This window comes from Acomys minous (genome assembly GCF_964271855.1).
Source record: "Acomys minous genome assembly, chromosome: 5".
Taxonomy (NCBI): domain Eukaryota; kingdom Metazoa; phylum Chordata; class Mammalia; order Rodentia; family Muridae; genus Acomys; species Acomys minous.
Window position 1 is genome coordinate 82,890,900 of NC_140494.1, and position 18,911 is coordinate 82,909,810.

General features: G+C 41.6%; 2 protein-coding genes across 3 annotated transcripts in view; one reads left to right on the plus strand and one right to left on the minus strand.

Moving 5' to 3' along the window:
* Positions 1-18,911, plus strand: part of LOC311597496 (olfactory receptor 7D4-like) — a gene marked incomplete at both ends in the record, with an annotated part of 336,911 nt that overhangs the window by 204,844 nt on the left and 113,156 nt on the right. The window lies entirely within an intron of this gene.
* Positions 1-18,911, minus strand: part of LOC311598215 (kinesin-like protein KIF27) — a 37,016-nt gene that overhangs the window by 10,244 nt on the left and 7,861 nt on the right. For both annotated transcript variants that reach the window (XM_084783227.1, XM_084783226.1), the window contains exons 6-7: positions 15,093-15,206; positions 13,229-13,384 (exon numbers count right to left, since the gene is read on the minus strand). In XM_084783227.1, coding sequence (XP_084639353.1) covers positions 13,229-13,384; positions 15,093-15,206 — 270 coding nt within the window. The remainder of the gene's footprint in view (positions 1-13,228; positions 13,385-15,092; positions 15,207-18,911) is intronic.

Genomic DNA, 18,911 nt, shown 5'->3' on the forward strand with positions numbered 1-18,911 from the left:
GTTCTCAGTGGAGTTCCTGTCCTGGCTTCCTTCATTGATGACTGTGGCCTGTGAGCTGACACGAGCCTCTCCCTCTCTGCAGTGCTCTCTGCCATGTTATTACCCAGCATCAGAGAGGAGCTAGAGCAGAGATGCAGACAGTGGAGGCCTGGGGTGTGAGGATCCGAGAGAAGCCAAGCTTCTACTAAGACTTGGGATGGGGCCATTGGGAGATCTTATGGAATAAGGATGTGCTGATCAGTTGAGGCTGAGAATTGGCTAGGATTAATAAAAGACCAATACCATTGAATGAAATATGTTTCACTGGGGCAATAGAAGGAAATATGTGCACAGGGTCAGCATGCAGAAGCTGCGGTCCAAGGCGGGCAATGCTACATTTCAAGCTGGCAGCCAGAGTTGGCAATTTGTAAAAGTTCCCACGTAGTACTGGTTTTGAAAGCATGAAGGATGCAACACTGTGGAAATCATGGAGAGCGGGCGGTGCCATCGGGCTGAGACAAAAAGTCCCCGAGAAAGACCAGGAGAGACCACTGGTGAATGTACATCTTCAGGTGTGGTGGAGAATATTAGAGATGTCAGGACAGTGGGGTGTCTGCCAAGGACACTGGAGGTGTACCGCAGGGCAGGCCCAAGCCTGCGAGTGTGTACTATGGGGCTGCTCAAGCCATTTGTAGCTGGAAAATGGCAGTGAGTAAGTCCCTGGGCTAGATGCGGAGCTACAGGGTCTGAGTTTACATTGCTGACTGCATATGCCCCAGTCTTTCCTTTTGGGACTTTTATGTTGCAGGATACCACAGTTAAGAGAATTTGGATGTTTGTATTTAAACTTAAAAGTACGTGTATGTCTGTGTGTGGGTATGTCACATGTGTGCAGGTGCTCACAGTGGCCAGAAGGTGACACAGGCTCCCGTGGAGCTGTGAGCCTTTTGAAGTAGGTGCTGGGAACTGCATTCCAGTCCTCTGGAAAGTCAACAAGTGCTCTTAACCACTGAGCCATCTCTCCAGACCTAAGAGGCTTTTAACTTTTAAAAGGGACCTCGAACTTTTAAAGCACCGAAGGATTTTAAGACTGTCAGACTGTGTTTTATATTAATATGAGATCGTGGGGACAAATATGTAAAAAGTTGGCTTAAAAGTGGCATGTTTGTACATCAGGCTGGTAAAGGATGGATCATCCTAGTTTGCTTTTACCGTCCATTTGACACAGCCTAGTGCCACTGAGAAGGGCACGTCAATTTAGGGATTGCCCATATCAGACTGTCCTGTAATCACTCTGTGGGTCACTGTCTTGCTTTTTCCTTGATGCAGAAGGGCCCAGGCCACTGTGAGTGGCATCGTTCCTTGGGCAGCTGGTCCTGAACTGTATGAGAAAGACAGGTGAGCAGGAGCCACCAGTGAGCCAGCAAGCCTACCTGACTCCCTCAGTGGTGGACTGTGACCTGGAAAGTGAAATAAACTTTTTCCCCCCCTTAACTTTCTTTTGAGCAGTGTTTTATCACAGCAATAGAAAGGAAACTCTCCTGTAACAATTTATTATCCATTTCAAAATAACTAGAAGAACCCGTGTCTCTACTGTATAGAGATACTTAGATTGCTTAGTTATTTGAGGATACCTGGTTTGACCACTATATACTGTATACATACACAGAATTATTATTTGCCCCATATAAATACAAATATAATTTATAAACAAAAATCAGAATTTATATAATTTAATTTTGGGATCTCATAAAAAATGGAAGTGTTCTCTCTTAGGTGAATTGTTGAGAAATCTGCTACTAAAATGATCTAAAAGACTGTATAAGTCTATAACTTATAAAGAATATGATTAGGAAACCAATTACTATTTTAAAAAAACCAAAAAAGAAGAGAAAAAGAAAAGAAGCCAGGCATGGTGGCATATACCTCTAATCCCAGCACTCTGGGAGGTAGAGGGAGGTGGATAACTGTGAGTTCGAGGCCAGCCTGGTCTACAAAGCGAGTCCAGGACAGCCAAGGCTACTCAGAGAAACCCTGTCTTGAAGAAAAACGTTAGAAAAAGAAAAAAATTATCTCCATCAAGTTCAAAGATAACAAAATAGCAAGCTATCTCTATCCATTCATTTGCTGCTGGCAGACCTACTTGACAATATTGCCCTTGGCTCTAAACAATGGTAAGAGGAGAAAGAAAGCCAAAGAGAAGCTCACAGGCTAAATGGAACGCAGCTGTGGTCAGTACTGCTCAGCGAGCACTGTGCATGGTGTTATCCACAAGTCCACGTTATCTGCCACAGAACTAACTCCACATGAAATGGAAGCTGTGACTGGCCTAGAACTTGCCTCAAATTTGCAACAATCTTCTCATGTCAGCCTCCCAAATACTAGGACACGCATGTACTGACAAAGCATCACTGCTTCTGTCAGCTCTGACTAAGACAGTGTCCCGTCACTGTGCAACCTAAGACTGCAGTGTAGGGCAGCATTATCACAGCTTTCCTCAGGTGACGTCTGCACACATTACTTTGTGTGAATAACGTCATAATAATACAGCTTTCCTACGTTACCACAGTCTCAAGGGGAGCATGGCACTCAGTAGTTTGCTCCGTTGGTTGGTTTTTCCCTACATGGCCTAGAAAGAGTCCTGGCCGGAAGAGCTCCCTAACGCTGATGTTTGCTGTGTGCCGGGTGCTTGTTCCTTCCCATCTACAAGCTGAGTGCTCTAGTATATGCTTTAGGGAAGCGGTCTGACTCAGGACATGTGGCAGGGACACAGATGTGTAAGATGTCCTTGGGCTACACAGCGCCTTACTAGTCTGTGTTCCTCCCATCAGCTCACTCAGCAGGAGGTGTAGTACGGACACCACTCCCTGTCTCTTCAGGAGCCCCTCTAACGTCCTCCCTCTCGAACCTTAAAACAAGCTTCAGCAAGGCCCAAGGCTCCCAGGGGTTCCCCTCCTTCCCCTTCCTTTGGTAAAGGTAGGCCATAATAATAAATATATGGAGAGAAATGGCAGGTTCAATAGTTCATATGAAGCAGGACATTGCGGCCTGGAGAGATGGCTCAGAGGTTAAGAGCACTGGCTGTTCCTCAAAAAGATCCTGAAATCAATTCCCAGCAACTACATGGTGGCTCACAACAATCTTCAGTGAGACCTTGTGCCTTTATCTGTTCTGCAGCCATACGTGCAGGCAGAATACTGTGTGATGAATAAATCTTTAAAAAAGAAAAGAAACAGGACGCCGGGATTATTTTCACTGAAATAAAGTATGTTTTAGTAGATTGGGTCTGGCACCATCTGAAAGCCAGTGAATGAATCCTCATCTGTCGCATGTTTAAGAGGGAAAAAAACACACATACACAGCTGAGAAGAGCTATATTTCCTCTCAAATGAAAACTGTAACTAAAGGTACTTTGTTGGAATTAGTATTTTGTATGGATGATGGGGAATTTCCTCTGAAACACCAGTCCTTTCTCAAGCTAGATATGTTGTTTGTACCTAACACAATTACCAAAGATACAGATGACAGATGAGCTGGCTCAGCTGGTAAGGGAGAGTACCACATGGTAAAAGGGGAGATCTGATCCCACAAACAAACCATGCTATGCCCATGTGAACACATTTGTGTCTCTCCCAAAATGTGAAAAAAAAAAGAATAAGAAAAAAACACAAGTCATGTGCACTCCTCGAGAAGCCATCGGTGAGAGATCTTCAGCTTGTCTCCCGTGCCCTGTGATTTTAGTGAGAGACAGCTGAGAAGCCAGTGGAGTCTCTGCTGCCTGGTGCCTGGCGATGCCAAGCAGGGGACATGCAAGTGCCTTTCTGGGAAGGCAGCTGCCTCTAATCAAGCACGGCTTAGAGTGCCAAGGAGATGCCAGGTGAACTAATTCATAAGCTGACAAAGTCTGGAAACAAGGTTAATGGTCACAGGACAAGAATCCAAGGAAGTCTCCCACACCACCCATTGTCATACAAGTCCAGTTCCATGGAGTACTGACTTACGCTGGGGGACAGCACTCGGCCACTGCTGAGCTTTTTGTCCACACTGTCTTTCTGTCTCTGGAGCTGCTCCTTTTCCTGCTGAAGAGCTCGAACTTGTTCCCAGCTCTTTATTTTCCCCTCAGCTGTACTGTTCTCAAGCTGCAAACTTTTTTCCAACAACTCTTGGTCTAACAAGTTCAGGCGAGCTGATATTTTCAGACTGTCTGTGCTTAAGGCCTAAAAAGATAGAAAAACAGTTATAAGAAATTTAGGACACTAGGCCAAGGGGTACGTCTCATGAAAGTCTTCACTTACCAGGAAAACTGGATAGTGGTGAGGACATCCTAAGCTGGGAGAAATATAGGAGATAGGGAAATAGATGGATCCAGAGGGTCCTAGAAACCTACAAGAAGAACACTATGATGGGCAGATCTGGGCCCAGGGGTTCGGCTCGATCTATGGCACCAACCAATATGTGCAGTCATCATCAAACCTCTACCCACACCTAGCCAAGGGACAGAATATTCTCCACAGTTTTAAGTGGAGACTGAGGACTGACTTTCACACGAACTCTGGTGCCCCTTATTCGGCCATGTCCTCTTGCTGGGGAGGCCCAATGGCACTCAGAAGAAGGATAGCAGACTACCAAGAAGAGACTTGATACCCTAGGATCATATTCAAGGGGAGGAGGTCCCCATCAGTCACAGTCATAGGGAAGGGGAATGGGGTGAAAGCGGGAGGGGAGGGGAGGGAGGAATGGGAGGATGCACGGGATGGGATAGCAATTGAGATGTAATATGAATGATTTTATTTTTCAATAAAAAAAAGAAATTTAGGAAAACATCAATAAAATACTACATGGTTCCAAACAATGAAACTTTCTCAAGGGCTTCAGCAACTAAAGCCTTTAGTGGTTCTTTTAAGAATATATAAGTTCAAATCATGAAGAGACGGGGGCCAAAGGGGTGGCTTGGTGATTAAGAGCACCAGCTGCTCTTGCAGAGGACTTGGGGCTCAGTTCCCAGCACCCACATGGCAGCTCACAACGGTCTGTACTTCCAGTTCCGGAGGATCTGGTGCCCTGTTCTGCCCTCGTTGGACTCTCTACACACACGTGCATTTAAAGATACATGCAGGCAAAACACCCGCATTCATTTAAAAAGAAAATCAGAGGTTTTGAGAGGCAGCACTTTTTTTTTCTTCTCTCTTATTCCTTAGCTCATTACATGGTAAAACGGTTACAACTTCTTAAGAATATTTGGCGCGTTTCGGCATACTTTTAAATTTGTGTTTCATTATGGTCAGAAAATATGGTCAGATTTATGGAGATGTTCGTTTTAAAATATTGCACTATATTCTTCCATATAGTCTCTAACATACACATAAACTATCATAAAGTTTCTCATACAAAAAATAAAAGCAGAAACATTTCCCGAAGTAAGTCTCTTTAAGCCCTTTTACTTGGTTGTTCTGTGTCTTGCCCATATGTCTAAACAATCAATTTAGGGTGCAGCCGTGAGAATGCACACTCATGCCTCTCCTCCTCTGTACAGCTTCCCTTCTCTATTTTGCGCTGTGAGTTATTATGGGTTGTGAGCCCTGTCTTTAATGGCTAAGCCATCTCTCCAGCCCGCCACTGTGAGTTATATTAGAGCTTCCGGTTAAATCAATATTCACTTCCCTCATTATGAACTTGTGACTGTTACGCGTAGCTGACATATCTGTAAAAAAAATTATCATACTCGATACATCTTTTTGTACCTTATAATTCTTTCCAATAAAACTGCAAAATCTCATATTTTCATTTAATCAGAGTTACCAGTAAATGTATTCAATAATCTTTTTATTTATACATTTCTCTTTACTTATTTGCTGTGGGCACACACCGCAGCATAAGTATGAAAGTCATAAGACAACTTACGAGAGTCAGTTCTCTCCTGCCACCATGTGCACTCTGGGGATCAACTGAATTTGCTGATGAGCACCCTTGCCCACTGAGTCATTTCAGTGTATTTTTTTTTTCTTGAAGCATTTTACCTGGAGCTGCCAAGTTCCAGACTCCTGCTTAATCTGGGGCTCCATCGGGAACACCCACATTGAGTGGTATCTTTGGACACTCATTCCCCTTCTATACAGGAAGCACTTACACTCACGAGGCACGTGTTCCGGGAGTTTCCTGAGGCGGGTTTGACTGGAAACACTCTGCCTTCACACTAAGTAGGAATTTGGGTTAAGTAGAGGGTTTTCTACTTGAAATAATTTCCCTCATAAATTTGAAGACCACCTTGGCTCTTCTAACTTCCAGTGAAGAAAGTGGAGAAGCCTAGCGCTTCTATGATTGGTAATCACTACTTCCTCTATCTGGAGGTAGCGAAGACATTTTTTTTTTTTTGCTTGTTTGCTTTCTTTGTTTATTCCTGCATTTCATCTAAACCTGTCACAGTGGTTTGCTTTGGACATTCATTATGCTAGGCCCTTGATGGCTTTTTCAGTCTAGACTCTCATACTGTGTTGAGAAGTGTTTCTTTTTAAGATTTTCACTCACGTGCATATATATGGAACACGCATGTTTGTGAGGAGGGCGGATAAAGGCATAGAATCCCCTGGACGTGGAGTTGCAGATGGTTTGTGAGCCAGCACACGGCTTCTGGGAATTGAACCTGAGTCCTCTGCAAGAACAGCAAGGGCTCGAACCATTGAAAGCCCTGGAGACCTTTTATGTGCTCAATCGTCTCCTGTTTTCTCTTTTCAGATTTCCTATTACTTGAGTGATGAACTTCCTAGGTTTATCTGAGCTTTTCCTCTTTTTTTTTCTAGTGATTTTTCTTTTAACTTAGTCTCAAATATTTGAACATTTTTACTTTCCTCTCTTTTTCTTTCCTTCCTTCCTCCTCCCTCCTCCCTTTTTTGGGGAGACAGGGTTCCTCTGTATAGCCCTGGCTGTCCTGGACTCACTTTGTTAGACCAGGCTGGCCTGTAAGTCAGAGATCTGCCTGCCTCTGCCTTCCTGAGTGCTGGGATTACAGGAGAGTGCCACCAGCAACTGGCCTGTGTCCCCTTTAAATTTCTAAGTATTCTTTCATGCCTATAACACCCTTTACTTCCTGTTTTATAGCTAAAGTATTTTTTTCCAGATTGACATTTGTATTTATTTTTTTGTCTTTTTTTATTAATTTATTGTTATTACATCTCAATGGTTATCCCATCCTTTGTATCCTCCCATTCCTCCCTCCCTCCCAATTTCCCCTTATTCCCCTCCCCTATGATTGTGACTGGGGGGGGGACTTCCTCCCCCTTTATATGCTCATAGGGTATCAAGGCTACAATATTTTTTTCCTTACCACACTGACAATATTAAAGTCTTTCCTGAAGTTTTGTTTCAACTTCTTGTTCTAGTCCTAGCATTTCCCAGTTTCTTTTCCCTTCAGTTGCAGTGTTTGTTTTAGCATTGGTGGCTTTGGTTTTTGTTTTGTTTTTGAGAAAGGGTCTCATTATGTGGCCTTGACTGTCCTGGAACTCACTATGTAGACCAGGTAGGCCTCAAACTCATAGAGCTCTGCCTGCCTCTGTCTCCCCAGGTACTGGGATTAAAGGTGTTTGCCACCACACCAGGCAATGTTGGTATCATTAAGAGTTGTATTTGGCTGAGGGATGGCTAGTGGGGTAAGCACTAGTCATGCAAGCTGAGGACCTGCCTGTGGACTCTCAGAACCCTTATAAAACTGAATGTAGTAGCTTTTCTCTAATCTCAGCACAGCACAGGGTGTTGGGAGATGGAGACAGGGAAATTGCTAGAAGCTTGCAGGCCACCTATCCTCATCTATCCTCAGTGACTCAAACAAGTTTGACAAAAAACCTGATACCCAACAGTGCCCCGGCCGGAGGGGTTCAGCTACTACTCAGGAGGAAGTTCACCTGTGGAAAATGCAAGACACAAAGAAGGAGAGCAAGTGTGGTTGATCAAATCCTCAAACTTTATTAGTCAGGCAGCAGCTTTTATAAGTCAGAAGGCAGGGAAGCATATTGCTATAGCAACCCAGCTGCAGGCTTTTCTCAAATCATAGGGAATTCCAGACAGGGTCATAATGTCCTGCCACACAGGGCATCTTGCTCTGTCTTTATCTAGCTCTAGTCTAACTGCTGACTCACAACAGGGTCGCTCCATCCCTATCTGTCTTTAGTCTAACTGCTGACTCACAACAGGGTCGCTCCATCCCTATCTGTCTTTAGTCTAACTGCTGACTCACAACGGGGTCAGCTAGTTTCTGGTGAAAGGCAAGCTTTGGGAAAGACAGAGACTTAAAGGCGCAGACCTCTGACAAGATGGCTGAGGATTGGCCATATGGCCTATTGTCCCCAACACAACAGGGTCCTGAGAACTACAAATGCATGCTCTGGTCCCACCTGCACCCCTTACACACACACACACACACACACACACACACACACACACACACACACACACCACTGAATGAATGAAGCGTGTAACAGCTGAGAGGACAGCTGGCAGGATGACAGTAGTGCTAGCACTTCTAGGGCTCAAGAGGGTAGGCAGGAGCACCCCCAAGTTCCATGCCAGCCCAGGCTTCAAGAAAGACCACGTCTTGAGACAAACAAGCAAGCAAACACAAAAGTTGGTAAGATGTGATGACAGGATCACATGAATCCTAAAACTAAGCGTTTCCCACACTTCAGAAACGTGCTGATCTGCTGGCAGGTTGGACGACTGCAGCTGACGGCATCAGCGTGTAGGTACTGAAGCCAGCGTTAGATGGGCGCCTCGGAATTTACATGTGGATCGCCACACGCATTCCTTACTTGGGGCATTCTGACAGATTCCTGCCACCCCATGAAGACAAAGCATCCTGTGAGGACAGAGTTTGCCAGTTAAGCTCTTTTCACCCTGTGCCTTACTCCTGCTCCCCTCTTAATCTTTGATGATTTAAGTGAAATGTAGCTCACTAAAGCTGTTATTCGCTTAAAGGTGTGTTCAGGGAAAGGGGCTAACAGTTCTTCAAGTCTTGCCCTTTTGCAGGATTCCCCACTGCCAGTCACCCGCCACTCACCTATGTGTTCTTCACCTCAGAGACAGTTTTGGGTATCAATTAGCCTCTGCTATGTCATTTCCTGGCTTTACACTTCTTCTCAATGAAATGCAATTCATGTATGATGATATAGGTCTTAGTGTATCCAGAATTATGCAATTTTAGAATCTCTTCATCACCTTCAAAAACCTCAGAAAGTCACTCCATTTTTCATGACCCCACTCCTCTTTCACAAGCCTAGTCAAACACTATTCTACGTCCTCTGGCGCTGCCCATGCTGGGATGGGATTACACGTACATATTGTGACTAGTTTATTTCACTTAGCTTTTTGTCCTCAAGAAGGGTTTCTCTGTGTAGCCTTGGCTGTACTAGACTCACTTTGTAGACCAGGATGGCCTTGAACTCACAGAGATCCACCACATCTGCCTCCCAAGTGCTAGGATTAAAGGCGTGTGCCACCGCTGCCTGGCTATTATTGGTTCAGCTCCTTTGCTCTTTATGATTTGTTTGTTTGCTTTTGAGACAGGGTTTCTCTGTGTAATTGCCCTGGATGTATTGAAACTGTAGACTAGGCTGGCCTTGAACTCACAAAGATCCGCCTGTCTCTGCCTTTTGGGTTCTGGGATTAAGGAATGTGCCACCCCTGACCAGATGATTCTTTGCTCTTATTTATTCTGTGTTTGGCTTATACAATATTGTGCTATATAATCTTCCTGCTTTGACCTAAGTGCTACAGCAGCAGGCAGATTTTCAAATATCTTCCTATATTCCATACGCTATCTTTTTACTGCCTTGATTGTGTCTTTTTTCTCCTTCTTCTTCTTCTTCTTCTTCTTCTTCTTCTTCTTCTTCTTCTTCTTCTTCTTCTTCTTCTTCTCCTTGAGACAGACAGGATTTCTCTGTGTAGCCCTGACTGTCCTGGACTCACTTTGTAGACCAGGGTGGCCTCGAACTCACAGAGATCCACCTGCCTCTGACACCTGAGTGCTGGGATTACAGACAGGCATGCACCAGGGAGCCTGGCTTGATTGTGTCTTTTAAATCTCAAATGTTTTTAGTATTTTTACTATTAAGTCCTATTTATTGATTTTTTTCCTTTCCTTGTTTTGTTTTAGGTGTCATATCCAAGAAATTGCTACTTAAAATGTCACAAAGAAGGCCAGAGGGCTGCGTGGAGTCAGCAGTTAAGAGCACATGCTGCTCTCACAGAGGACTCAGGTTTGGCTCCCAGCACCACATCAGGTGGCTCACAAACATCTGCAACTCCAACTCCAGGGGAGCCAACATTGTGTTCTGGCATCTGTAGGCACATATGTGCACACATACATGCACATACATACACATAAATAAAATAAATCTTCATAAATTACATTATAAAACTGTTGCAGTTAGGCCTATGTGCTTTTCTGACCATTTTATAACTTTAGCTCTTCCTTGGAGGTCTGTGATACACTTTAATTTTTTGTTTTTTGTTTCTTTTGTGGCAGGGTATCACTATGTAGCCCAGGTTAGCCTTGTATATTATATATAGCCCATTTCAGGTCTATATATGCTGCACCATGCTTGGCTCGAGGTAACTGTATACAATGGATTTTTCTTTTCTGTCATTTTAGAGACGTATTCAACCTACTACAGTCCCCATCTGAAATGAATATAATCAGCAACTTGTATATATTCCTCAAACAACAGAAAAAGTGAAATCTGTTAACACTTTTTTTTTCTGAGAAGAATCAAGTGGGGTAATAGTCTGTACTCTGTTAAATTGTTCAAAGAATTAAAATGGCTTCCATTCATTTATACTCCCTCCTTATCTCAGTATGTTGACATTTGTGTGGAACCTGGCACTAAACTATTCACAGACAACCTGCTTCTGGGTAGGGGTTTCATAAGTAGCAGAGCAGCTCCTTTGCTGATATCTACTGAAAGTCAGCCCTCTCTCTACACAAGGGTTTGTAAAAAAATTTTTTTCAGTTAAAAAATTTAAAATATTTAGTAAGACCATGTGCTGCTCCTGCAGAGGACTTAAGTTTCCTTCTGAACACCCACATCCAAGCGGCTTACATTCACCTATAACTGCAGGTCCAGAGGATTGAACTCACTCTTCAGGACACTCCGTGAACATACCCTCACACAGACGCACCTCATTTTAAAAGCAAAATCTTTTTTAAAATTGTGACTCTCTGGGGCTGGAGAGATGGCTCAGAGGTTAAGAGCACTGTCTGTTCTTCCAAAGGTCCTGAGTTCAATTCCCAGCAACCACATGGTGGCTCACAGCCATCTATAGTGATATCTGGTGCTCTCTTCTGGGGTGCAGGCACACATGCAGGCAGAACACTGTATAAATAATAAATAATAAATAAATAAATACTTTTAAATGTAACTCTCTAAAAGAAAAAAATAGCATTTTTATGCCTTTTCTTTTTCAATCTCATAAGTAAATTAATTTTTAAAAACTGTTTTCCTCTGCATTTTTTCATTTTCCTCTTCTCTCTTTATTTTGTGACATACAGTACACTGCAAATCCCAGGTAGTCTCTTCTACTTTTCTCTTGTACATCTGATTAGTTCATCTTTTGCTGTTATTTTCCATGTTTTGAGGGAGAGCTTCTACAACTTGACCCTGACAGTCAGTGTAAGCAAGTTACCTGGCCATGACACTAGGAATCATGTTCAGAGGAGCCACCCAAACCCTCTGTTCAGTGACCAGCTGGACTGGGGAATGGGCTGACACAGCAGAGTCAACCAGGTCCCGACGCAGCAAAGCTAGAGCACACCCCCACCCACCGTGAGCTCAGACCTTCTGGTCCAGATGCCTGCTGGCATGAGGGTCGTGACCCAGGGGTGTGTGCTCACTCTGGACCCAAGCCAGCTCTAAGTAAAAGTAGATCTTCACATCTGAGCAAGTCAGCTTCATTTTCAGATGCTATTAGTGAAAATACATGCAGTTAAGTCAAGGAATAGTTCCTGCTGCTTTTACTTGTACAACGACTCCTTTTTAAAAACCTGAAACTGAGGCAAACCTGTTCATAAAACTACTTCACTAACTGGCTCATAAAGTGCAACTCCTGAAAAAATTATTTATGACATCTCTGAAGTCCTTATAATTAAAACAACCTTCATTCTACAAAACCCTTTCGCTTTATATGAATATCGTAACCTCTCTCTAATTTGGGGTGGTTAGTGACATATAGATAAATTTTCCAAATCTCAATGCTCACTATAAAATACCATATAGTACAATTTATCTGAAATACTCACTGAAGTTACCAATGGAGGCTGGCCAAGGAGGGAGTTGAAGAGGAATTCCTGTTTAAGGTTATAGATTTTCTATTTGGGGAAATAAAGTTTGGATATACATAGCTGTGAAAGTTATAGAACATTGTAGGTATTAATGCCACTGAATTGTAAACTCAAAAAAATGGCATTAAAAGTAAATTTTAGGCTGACCATGACCATAGTGCACCAGACACTGAGGCAGAAGTTCATGGCCAGACCAGGCTATATAGGAGACACTAGTAATGAACAAAACCAAAAAGGCAAATTCTATATTCTATGTATTTTAACACAAAATGAAAGTTAATGATAAGTCATAGTTGAAAGAATATTAGCATGTTAATTCAGAGCAGCAATGTTCTGATGGCAGTCATGTGAAAAAGTAGCATAACATACTGAGAATAATTTTCCTTTGGCTTCTATCTACAATGTGTGTGTGTGTGTGCGTGCGCACGTGTTTGTGTACACATGTGGACATGGTTTTTATGCTAACGGTAAACATCAAGTGTCTTCCTCAGTGGCTCTTTTACATTAGTTTTGAGGCAGGCCTCTCACTGAACCAGGGGCTCAGTGATTTGGCTGCACCAGCTGGCCTCAGTCCACCCCCTCAGCCCAGAAATTCCAAGTGTGTGTGTCCGTACCCCACCTTTATCTGGGTTCTTGAGATACAAACTCAGGCCCTCGCCCTTGTATGGAAAAGCAAATTACTGAGTTCACAACCTACCTTTTAGCTTTCTATATTTTTATGGATGTTTATGGATGTTTTGCCTGAATGTATATCTGTGTTCCATGTGCGTGCCTGGTACCCAAGGAGGCCAGAAGAGGATCCTCCAGGACAGGAATAGTATGTAAGTGGTTGTAAGCCACCCTGTGTGCTGGGAACCACGTAGCCATCTATACAGCTCTCTCAGAGAGGAAAGATCCTAGAGGCAGAAGAACGTGACAGGATACCTGACTAGACCGAAGCTTCTTATTTTCCAGGTGGCTCTTCTCCCGCAGCAGGGCTTCAAGTCTCTTCAGGTCTTCTTCCAGCATCTCTAGCTCCTGGCACTGGTTCAGAACTTTCTCTACCTCTTCGTCTAACCATTTCTTTTGTTCATCCAATTTCTAGATAAAAAGAAATACTATGGCTTGTTTCTCCTCCTACCACAAAAAAATCACATCATTTTAAGTGGCTGAAATCCTTAAAGCAGACATTTGGACTATGAGAGCAACTCATGCTCCCGTGTGACTCAGTGGTCCGTGTGACTCAGTGGTTCTGGTTAAGGAGCTGCTGTGTTGTTTATATGGTATTAAAATGTGTTACCCCACTGTCTTACTCTCAAGTATTTGTGTTGGACACAGGCACCACAATTTTCTTTACATCTACTGCACTCCGGCTTGACTGTCTCCACCTGTGTAGAGGCCATGCCTCCACCATGCTGCCATGGTGTGCCTTCCTCCCACCTGAGCCACTTGGCAAACTAAGAGCGGCACTGCCCAGCTCCTGTGACTAACCGCGGATGTACTGCCTGGCCTGCAGATGGCATCTGATACAGGGTCATATGAGTAAGCAAATACATGCCCTATTCAATCAACCTCTGAAATAAATACTCCACACACAAAAAAGCTATACTATACATTGTCAACTTCAAATACTACAAAATAAAATGCTAGGGTGGAAAGATAAACAAGTATGTTAGTATTCTGTTAAACACTAGAAGGAAGTATGAATATAAAAATATGACTAAGTAATTCTATCATAAGCACATTAATAAGTCATTAAAGCCACTAAAACAATAAATAAATAGAAAAGTCAATATAGTTCCATTTCCCAACCCTCCATGGGCCCTAAAAGAACCCCCCCAGAAGTGTGTATGAAGACAATGAGGAACCAGGCTTGGTGTCCCAGCACTGCAGCGGTGGAAGCACCGAGGAGGACCAGATGTCCAGGAAGTTTCAGAGTAGTCTGAGCTCATCAGAGAGCCTCTCACAGAACAACAGAGAGACAATGTAGTAAATACCTTGATAAAAGAGCAACACAGGTGCAAAGCCAGTGAGTCTTACACAGCCCTATTAAGTGCCATCCTATGAGCAGCACAGAAGCAGCATCTCGGAGGTACAGGAAACTTAAGCACCCTAACATGTCAGTTTGGCCTTAGACCAAGGAAGAGGCCTTATGAAGTTCACGATTAAGCTAATATTTCCAGCATTTCTCAGCTGCGAGTGGGGCTCCCAGTAGAAATAAAGACAACTGAAGTTGTTTAAGATATTTCTGAGTGCAAATGGTGTGCAGGGATCACTCATATTCTAAATGTCACCATTAAAATTTAAATAATATTTTTCAAACTTAAATAGTTGTATTTATATTCTGAATGTTATTACAACTTTAAGTACACATTTTCTCAAATATTTTTTATTTCTTTGGCCTTTAAAATTAGTTTATGTGTCATAGTTTTATTTCTTAAATATGACACTAATACTCTTTAATGTTATATGTCAATTCAATCAGTTGAGTTCTGCTTGACTGTAGAGCTCTGGATTTTAGAAATATACCTGTCTCCGTGGAAATAAATCTGTTTGTAATGGGAATAAATATAATCTAGTGAACATGGATTTCATACAATATTCAAATAAATCATTCCTGCCAGCATAAGAAGATAACACATATCTAGATGAGATATAAATTAATAAAATTTTTGTAATAAATATAGGAAATTTTATAAACAAAAAATTAATATTTGAAAATTTTATTCAGAATCAGCTATTTTTAACCTATATTTAGACATTCACCAAAATTAAACAGAATTAGAAACATTGAAGAGAGCTGACCAACCTGGAGTCGGTCCATACTTCTAAAAGGACCTTTTCTTCTGTTTGAGTTCAACCCATCGATGTCCTCAGCCTTTGGGTTCAGACAGTCTCCTTGTCCTGTTTTTAACTGCAGCTCCTGCAGAGACATTTAAAATGCCTTATTCTTAACCATTTTCTCCAAATTTTGGTGCCCATTCCAAGGTATTATTGGCCCCAATTCAACCTAAAGAAACCTTAAGAGAACAATGCCCCATTCGCTCTAAAGGGGGCGGGGGGTCGTATAGGTTTCTGTTTGCTCTCTTGGTCTACAAATGCTTATTCTCATCGGGAGGTGGCCATAAGTCATTATTGGTTTTATACAGAGAAAAAACTAGGTGAAATGCAGGAATGTCTCTCTTTTCCTTTATCTTGCATAAGTAGGAAAGGAGATAGGAGCTGAAAAGAAACAAAGGGAGATTTAGGAACATAGAGGGAGGACAGAACAAAAGCTAGATGATTGAACCTACTCCTTAACTCAAGGCCTTAACTGTCACCCATGATGAAGGTTATGTCTAAGTCATTGCTATAGAATTTAGTATATTGATACAAAACATGGGCATGTCAAGTAATTGACAGATTTTAGCCCAAGAATATATATCCTAAGTCTAACAAATAGATATGATTCTATCTGTATATGAGGTAAAACAATTGAATAAGGTCTTCAAAGGCCTCAAAGACACACAGAATATGGCATTTAAAGTTGTTTTTATAATCCTAAATTTCTCTGACAACAAGACAAGTTAACTCTTGACAATACCCAGTCAACCTCAAAGAAGATGATGAGCATCAGAGAGCCTCCTTATAGAGATGGCTTCAAATATGGCAAACCAGCCACTGGGCAAAATGTCCTCATTCCTGTCACAAATAGAATCTGTCTAAAAATGGGCAGCTTAGATGCAGGCAGAGTCCATGGCCAGACTCTGCCAAGACAGGGTAAGCAAGTCCTCAATAGTTCCTGCCCTGCGAATAAGTCTGGGAGAGATATTGGGCCAGAAAGCTGAAGATGAGGCTCCAATGTTATAGAGAGTGCTGGGTGACTGTTCAGGCAGTAAACCAAGTCAATTTGTACATTTTGGAAGCTGTTAATCGCACTGCTGGTTCACTCAGGCATTTAAGTCTTATTTCTTCTCAAGTCTCTGAGGGGCATTGAAGGCCAGATAGTATAGTTGTACAATCAAGTTTAGTTGGTTAGGGGATAAAATCATTTAGATCAAGATAAAGAAGTTAAATTATTAGAGTTGAGACAGGATAGATATTGAATTTCGTTCAGAAATTTAGACCCAACAAGATAGGGAAAGACGTTTACTTCAAACTGGACAAATACAAACAGTCAAACCACTATAAATGTAAAATTTACAGAATTCATGATTCTCATGATCGTCATAAGGTTCTCCCTGCTGTATGTAGTTTGTTTTATACATGTGTAATAAATTAAATGTATTAAAAATAATTGAGTGAAAAATATAAAAATGAAATTTGAACCTCATCCTCTATTATATAGCAGAGAACGTAAGAATAAAGTCTCATCTCTGTCCTTCAAAGTTCTGTGTGTTTCTTTATGCACTTCCCACTTGTGCAAACACCACATCTTGCTAAACTTCCTGAATGAAAATGTCATTACCATAACATCAGTCTAAATCCTGGACTGACTGCCAAACAGGATGGATTAACAAAAAGCAATAAAGCCTGCAGAATGAACCATGCTTGACATTAGCTGCATTTTCTCCAATAAGGGGAATACATGAAACACATTCTATTTTACACCCTATCTAACAATTGAACCACTGCAAATTTATCAAAAAGGTGGACACCAAGAAGTGGAAAAATGAGGTTTTTCATGTTAATTGCTGTCATTGGCTTTATTGGTACTGAAGATGTACCTTCTCATGAAAGGGAACAGGTAGATATGTATTCCAATTGTGATTTTGTATATGTGTCCCTGTTACATAAGCTAATTTGATAAGCATATTGTTTCATATTGATATACATATTTTGTATTCATTCACAAATGATGTTATGAGTATGTACATAGTAGTGTGTAGGAGTGTTGATGTGGGGATTATTCTTACCAAACTATTTTTATCACATTTTCATATAATATTTAGTAAATATTTATTTTAATATTTAATATTAATATTAATATTTAAATAAATATTTAATTTTAATATTTATTAAATAAACATTTGATATTTATATTTAATGAAATACAATTGTATTTTCCTCAAAAATTTTCCCTCTAATTCCCCCATATCAGGTCATATTTAGTCATACTTTTTTCTGTTTCTAGTGCCTAAACTTTTAGTTATTTATAAACAGTAAAAACTAATCAGTTAGCCGGGCGTGGTGGCGCACGCATTTAATTCCAGCACTCGGGAGGCAAAGGCAGGTGGATCGCTGTGAGTTTGAGGCCAGCTTGGTCTACAAAGTGAGTCCAGGACAGTCAAGGCTACACAGAGAGACCCTGTCTCAAAAAAAAAAAAAAAAAAAGAAAGAAAGAAAAAAAGAAAAACCAAAAACTAATCAGTTGTATGACTGTGCCTGAAAAATAATTTCTTGCATTAGTTGGTCAGCCTCTCCAACTGTATTTAGAATTTCTTCAAGCAAACAAATTTTTGGTTAGAGAGCTCCCATTTATCAGTTCTTCAAGCTGTCCTCCATTATTTTGTGTCATATTCACAACTTCTTTACCTGTGCTTAGCAGGTCAGGAGCAGCCTGAGAAATGTTTCCTCCTCTATTACTGAAAGAATATCTCTTAAATGGAGATTAAAAGTGCCTCAGTTCACTACATATTTGGTGACCAACAAATGTCCACAGTAATCTGTCCCATGTGAATTTCTTATATTGTAATAAAATATTTTATGCCCAGAATTTCAATATTATTTCATACTTTAGGATTGCAGCATTTCAGAAATGGGAATTTGATTTTTTATAAAGCTATCTCTGATAATTATATCACCCAAGGACATCTTCTAAACATTTATGATTGGAAATGAAAAGTACAATATTTGACAGAAATTTTAAATGTATATTTTTCATCAGATTTCAGGGGAATTTCACACACTCTACTTAGCAGCTGATGATTTAAAATTATAGGAGAGAATGTTGAAGAATGGATAGAGAAACTGTGGTGCATTTGCACTATGGAATACTACTCTGCCATTAAAAACAAGGAAATCTTGAAATTTGTGGACAAATGGATGAGACTAGAAATGATCATACTGAGTGAGTTAACCCAGAAGCAGAAAGACTCACAGGTTGTATGCTCACTTATAATTGGGCACGAGCCCAAAGGCATGTCCCATGAAAATCTTCTCTTATAAGGAGATTGGGATAGATGTGAGGATATTCCCCTGGGACTCTAGGAAAGAGAAATAGAGGAGAGGGGGAAATAGAAGGGTCCAGAGAGTCCTAGAAATCTACAAGAGGAACATCGCGATGGGTGGATCAGGGCCCAGGGGGGTCTGCTCAAACTATTATGCTAACCAAAGACAATACAAGCAGTAAACATCAAACCCCTACTCTGATCTACCCAATGGACAAGACATTCTTCACAGTTAGATGGAGAGTGGGGACTGACTCTGACATGAACTCTGGTGCCCCATATTTTACCACCTCCCCTTAGTGGGGAGGCCTGAGGGCACTCAATGAAAGAATAAGCAGGCTACCAAGATGAGACTTGATAGTCTATGACCATATAGTGGGGGAGGAGGTCCCCCACGGACATAGACCTAGTGGAGGGGAATAGGGTAAAAGAGGGAGAGAGGGAGGAACAGGAGGATACAAGTGGTGGGATAACAACTA